Source organism: Austrofundulus limnaeus, unplaced genomic scaffold (genome assembly GCF_001266775.1).
Source record: "Austrofundulus limnaeus strain Quisiro unplaced genomic scaffold, Austrofundulus_limnaeus-1.0 Scaffold288, whole genome shotgun sequence".
Taxonomy (NCBI): Eukaryota; Metazoa; Chordata; class Actinopteri; order Cyprinodontiformes; family Rivulidae; genus Austrofundulus; species Austrofundulus limnaeus.
Genome location: NW_013952690.1, coordinates 700,888 through 707,039, shown reverse-complemented (window position 1 = coordinate 707,039; position 6,152 = coordinate 700,888). Strand labels below are relative to the sequence as shown.

Sequence of the window (6,152 nt, the reverse complement as noted above, 5' to 3'; positions counted from 1 at the left end):
TTAGTGCATGAGTAAACATATGTCCAGACAACAGATCTGGTCTGAGCAGGGCCAGTCCTGGACAGTTTGGCACTCTAGGCAAGATTAACTCTCACTGCCAATTTACAAACATTATACCAAGTGAAATAGTTTTGTCTTGAATATTTGTTTTTATTTTAAGAAACCAGGTTGATTAATACAGTCTAGTGTTGGACAATATTGTCAATAAAATTAATCACGATTAATTGTGGTATTTAGTCGATAATGATTAATTTGACGATTAATCCCCTGGAGTCCCTGGACACCCTCATGTCCTAGTCACATGACCAATTTAGTGAGAAAGATTTGCTCTTCATACAAATCTGTTCCAAATTGTGTCAAAATTACAGACTTCAGGCTTCAAATTTTAAATTGTGCTGATAGATAAATAAATTACAGAATTTGTTTAAAAAATGTGCATCATATTTAAAGCAGAGAGGAGCAGTGAGCGGACTCTGCCTGGTGGCATTAATCATATTAATCGTCAAGTGCCAAAAAGTAATCGATTGTTTTTCTGACGATTAACTACACAAGATACGATCATGCCCAACCCTAATACAGTCAAAATATAACTAATTTAAAACAGAATAGAAGTCTGCCTTATACCTGCCAACATGCGCTAACATGAAGAACACCCATTCATAATAACCAGCAGCTGTGGACTGAAGCAGTTTTAGGGGGGTCCAGGGATATATTCCCTTGGAAAACTTTGTAGATCTACTCAAAACTGCCGTTTTCCAGACAGTTGAAAATAGTTTTATGAACTTGTTGGGATTAATAAAACATGATCAAATCTGTATTTTATGAAGTTTGAACACTGAAGACTAAACTGAACTTTACATGAGATCAGAACTGAAACTTCTATTATCCTTATTTTGTTTTCTGCTTACACACTGAGCAGCGGGAGTTAGTTCTGACTGCAAAATGTGATACTTTTATCATGAAACATCCTCTGCACCACATAACACCTCATGTAGGAACAAAGCAGCTGAGAAATTCACAGAACAAGTTCATAAACCCGAGGAACCAGTGATTATTCCACAGACTAAATCAACCAGACTCTAAGAAAAAAATTGTTACTTTTTATTGCCCGCCACCCCATGGAGTGCCCTTAGTGTTTGCCTACACTGCCTACGCTACGGGCTGACCCTGTCTGAACCAGTGTTGTATAAAGGACCACAAAGTGACACTTGAGTAAATACAAGTATCTTACCAAAAAACTTACTTTGGTAAAAGTTAAAGATATTACTAAAAGTATGAAAGTATCTGATATTTTTGGTACTTAAGTATCAAAAGTAAAAGTATTGCTTTATGAGCAGTTAGATTTTTTGTAATGATATTTATTAGGAGGTGACCTCCTCAAAAAAAAAATGCAGAAATAACTGTTGTATTAAAATAATTTATGTTAAATTTAAGATGCACTAGTCCAGCTGTTTCAGTTTATATACATACAGTATATCAAGGCTGCACAAACATTTTCCACAAAATGAAAATCTATCTGAGGGCTGCAGCCAAATGCAAAAATATCATTCATGAAATACAAATACTTCTTAAGTACAGTCCTTTTATTTTAATGATTATGTCCTGCTGGAGTGTGACATGATTTGTTTGTGTACAAACTAATACGGTATCAGAATTTCATATATTTATACTTCTCATTCAACCACAGTTAAATTCACTCTATAGGAGGCACAATTTATATGGACAGTATTTATTTTTTACAATAACAAGCTGGAATGAAAACAAGCAAAAATAAAAGTAACGAGTTTCTACTTCTTGCCTTTTTTTAAAATGTAAGGAGTATAAAGTACAGATAAGTGTGAAAACGTAAGAAGTAGAAGTAAAAAGTAGGCTGAAAAATAATTACTCAAGTAAAGTATAGATACCCAAAAGTTTTATTTAAGTACAGTAAAGAAGTATTTGTTCTTAGTTTCTTTACAACTCTGGTCTGAACTCATGAACACTTTAAAAACCAGCTGCTCTGTTTACTTGTTTTGTTATCTTTCCTCAGGTTTGGCATACGCTTTTGATAAACTGGACACTCTGAACCTGAACACACCGTACGACTACAACTCTGTCATGCAGTACCACAGGTGTGGAGAGGCCACTCACTGTCGTTATTCATCTACAGCTCATTTACATCACCTGGGACTAGTTTCTGCTTTTGATTTTTGTTTTCTTTGTTTCAAAGACGTTGAGCTATAAAACAGTTGATTTTAACTGTTTTATAAAGAAAACATGACCCCATCTTTCCCGTTCACAACAAAAACTAACCCAAGCTCTACTTTTATTCCAGATATGCTTTCTCTGCCAACAACAAGCCCACCATGGAGCCCATCCCTAATCCAAATGTTCCGTTTGGAACAGCCACTCAGATGAGTCAGAACGACATCAACAGGCTGAACAGGCTGTACAAATGTTAAACAGTAAGGAAACATCACACAAACATCTAAGAAAGAACAAATGGAGTTTAGCTTTAGAGAGTGAGCCTGTTGCCATGTAGTTACAATAAAAATACACACTCCAGTGTGAAAAGACTTATTGATGAAATAGCTGTTTTATGACATCTCTGTAGAACTCCAGACCTCTAAAAAGCCTTTAATGTATTTATTTAATATTCTTTAGCATCAGGCTGTTGGTCCAGTTTATTTTTTCCCATACAGCAGTGGTTCCCAAACTTTTTCAGCCAACCCCCTCTTTGGGTTATAAAAGAATTGTCTATAAAATGGATCTTTTGGAGTATTTGTTGAAACAGGTTTTCCATATGTTGGCTACTATAAGCTGCACTAAACCTTACCCTTTTTATTCAGTGTTCTCATTTCAAATGTCACCTCTGGTCTTTAAGTCTGTTTTTTTTTATTTTCCAACAGGTGGTGAGAATCCTGGCATCACGCTGACTGTTCACAAATCAGATTAGTTATTTCTCAGGATTCTCTTTTTCTGAATAAAAGCAGCTGTGAACAATACAACTGACTTTAAGTTCTTCATTTACAACACAGTTTTATGGTCATTATTTAGAAGTTCTTTGTGTTTTTTAAATGTAAACTACAATATCAGCCGTTTCTTGTCACTGGTGCTGCTGCGACAGCAGGAGGAGTGTGTTTAGAGACTGAGAGGAGGAACGAACTGAAAGAATGTTCAGGAATGATGTCTTAACTGTTGACACTTCAAGGTTTATCAATTCATCCACGCTCTCCTTTTTATTCACACAGAGATGGGGACTCGTGACTCGGACTTGAGTCGCACTTAAGTCCCTACTATTAGACTTAGACTTGACTTGGACCCTAAAGACTTGAGACTTGACTTGAACTTGTGGTTTGAGACTCGCAAACAATGCAAGTCTTTTCACTGCCCGAGTCATGATTCTCACTCCCTCAATACACATCCATGCTGCGCTCCTTTGAGAACAAAAACATTAAGTTTTGAAAGCAAAGACATTTACTCCTGCTCTCAAATTAAAAATATACTCTCTTGATTAAAGTCAGAATAATTCTTCCATACACTCCGCTCCCTCTCACCTGAGAATGGGAGGGGCCAGCGCTGTCTAATGTTAATGATGTGTACCCTACATGACAAACAGAGCTTCAGCATGGCAGGTGTGTTGCCATTGCCATCCATTATAAGCTTTGCTTACAGAGACTTTATTCAACGCCATGACAAGAGACTGGCAAAATGTAAAGTGTGTGGAGTCTGAATACAATATTTGTTTTTGTGATGACTTGTGCAGCCCTTTTACTTTAAGGATTCTGGTTCATCACTGACATGCTTTTATGCATTTAAAAATATTTTTCTGGTATTTTATTGTAAAATCAGGAGCAGATTTGTTGGATTTGTTCTTTGTCAATGAAAGGATATATTTACAGTATGCTTTTGTAAAATTACAAGTGCAAAACAGTTAACAATACTCAGTGCTTGACTGTTGTCATTTCAACAATCATTTCATTAAAATATAGTATTATAAAATATAGTCTAGTATAGTTAGAATACCTTTAATCAAACTGCCAAGTAATACATTCAACTAGACTTGGAAATGAGGTCAAGAGACTTGACTTGGGTTTTTGGTCAAAGGCTTGGAGCCAAAGACTTGAGACTTGACTTGGACTTGCAAAAAAGACTTGTGCACATCTCTGTATTCACACCTGTTACAACTCATCATTTATATTGTGGTGGAAAGGGTTTGAGACTCACGCTCATCACTGATGGCAGAAGCATGGTCATTTTACAGCTCAGGACCAGCATCTACATGTGAACCTCCAATCCTTGTTCTTTATCAACAGGCTGCTACAGCTGGAGCTCATAAAAACATAGAAAAGAGAGAAATATTAACCTTTTTTCATGTTGGTTGTGGAAAAACTACATTTAGTTGTCTGTGCTCGTTGAATCTGTAGTTTCAATGTCAAACCACTAGATGGTGCTGTAATCACCCCAGCCTCCTCCCATCAACTCATCTCTTTTCCTCTGTGAGCAGCTTTATAAATTAAATCATACAGGGTTTCCGCTCTTTAAATCTTACAGTGCAACACTGAGCCTGATACCTTGCCAGTTTCTCTAAATTCACACCTTCATGCCAAAACATACAGAAGCCCTGAAAGACAAGGAGGGAAAACATTTTTCTGAAGTCCCATATTCTAAGTCTGATCAAACTGTTTCTCTTGACTGCAAGTCATAAGGCATGTAAAAAAAAAATCAAATAAAAGGCAGAAAAACAGACCAGAATGATACCCATATTTTGGGACTGTGTAGAAAGACATTAAAAAGTATCCAGACTGCATGGTTTCTGTTTTTACCTTATTTCTGAGGACATAAACAGAAACTCGTGAACACAATCAGACATGGTTACAGTAGTAACATTAAAAACATTTATTCAGACAATAAAAAGCAGCAAAACGAGACAAGGAACAAATTAATTAAAACTAAATTAACCTCTCAATATTTTCATTACTTCAAAGATAAAACTCCCATTTAGGAAAGATTTCAGAGAACAGCTCAGTACAGCTGAGGACAGAACCAGACCGAGGACAGTTAGAGACTCCAGGGAGGAAGACCAGGACGTGTGGATGAGGATCAGAAGGACAGGTTGATGAGTGGAGCATCATTCTTCTTTTCTTCTGGACTCCACTTTATAAGTGGAGAGCTCAGGTCAATCAGCTAAAAAAACAAACAAACAAAAAAAAACATTGGTAAAAATATTAAACATTCAGTTCATATCAAAAACAGGACTTTAAATGCATCATTTGTCCTGTAAGTTGCATCTTTAATGATTACAGTTGTCAGGTTATTGTATTAGTTTCATCTACAAGCAGATGATAAACAGTTTGAGCGCCTCCTTGTGGCAGCACCTTCTTACTGCAGGTGAGTGAGCGCTGTGGAAAAGGTGAGATGACACGCTCTCTCACACTAAGAACCTTGTCAGACACGCGGCCCTCTGTCTGCCTGCTGAATGCAGGTGTTTTCAGGACAAACATGGGCTTTTGGAGGACATGACATCACCTGGGTTGTGGTGCAGCTCTTGATGTTAGTGCGAACCAAGTCAGGGGTGTTGGTCAGATCAATGAGCAGCTTCTCCTGAGGCTGTAAAGTCGGAGGAGAAAGATCCAGCAGGAGAGCCTGAGGAGAGAACAGATCTGTCACCAGAGCCTGAAGAATTCAACTCACCAAACTAAACACGATATTTAAAGGGGACCTATTATGCAAAATTCACTTTTTAAAGGGTTTTTTACTCAACTTTGGGTATGTACTTCTTTAAAAAAAACAGTCCTAGGACCAAAAAAATGCACCCAGGGGCATATTTACTGTAAGTAAATGTATTTTTAATGTATATTAACGACAAGTTTTATACTTCCGTCATTTTGTGATGTCACAAGCCGTACGATAACCCACCAGAAACTGCATTCAGCCCCTTAACTAGCAACCCCCGGGTGAGGCTCCACCTCCTCAGTATAAAAAGCCGTCACAGTTGTTGTTGTGTAATGTGCAGCTCATTTCACAACGAGCCTCCAACAGGGCAATGAGTAGAGTGTTGGACCAGAGAGTGGGAGACCAGAGTGTAAGACCGGGACGGACTCAATTTAATTATTTGTTTTCATTCGTTATGAACACGTTTTCTCATGTACCTCTACTGTTTAGCTTATTAA

General features: G+C 37.4%; 2 protein-coding genes across 4 annotated transcripts in view; one reads left to right on the top strand and one right to left on the bottom strand.

Moving 5' to 3' along the window:
* LOC106526684 (high choriolytic enzyme 1) overlaps positions 1-2,984 on the top strand; it is a gene marked incomplete at its 5' end in the record, with an annotated part of 8,710 nt that extends 5,726 nt beyond the window's left edge. The window contains 3 exon segments of the mRNA XM_014021346.1: positions 2,030-2,111; positions 2,315-2,444; positions 2,889-2,984. Of these exon segments, the coding sequence (XP_013876800.1) occupies positions 2,030-2,111; positions 2,315-2,441 (209 nt within the window). The 3' untranslated portion in view covers positions 2,442-2,444; positions 2,889-2,984.
* Positions 2,985-4,150: 1,166 nt separating this feature from the next.
* gtse1 (G-2 and S-phase expressed 1) overlaps positions 4,151-6,152 on the bottom strand; it is a 27,551-nt gene continuing 25,549 nt past the window's right edge. For all 3 annotated transcript variants that reach the window (XM_014021342.1, XM_014021341.1, XM_014021343.1), the window contains 2 exons: positions 5,509-5,625; positions 4,151-5,166 (listed from right to left, as the gene is read on the bottom strand). In XM_014021342.1, coding sequence (XP_013876796.1) covers positions 5,083-5,166; positions 5,509-5,625 — 201 coding nt within the window. In that variant the 3' untranslated portion in view covers positions 4,151-5,082. The remainder of the gene's footprint in view (positions 5,167-5,508; positions 5,626-6,152) is intronic.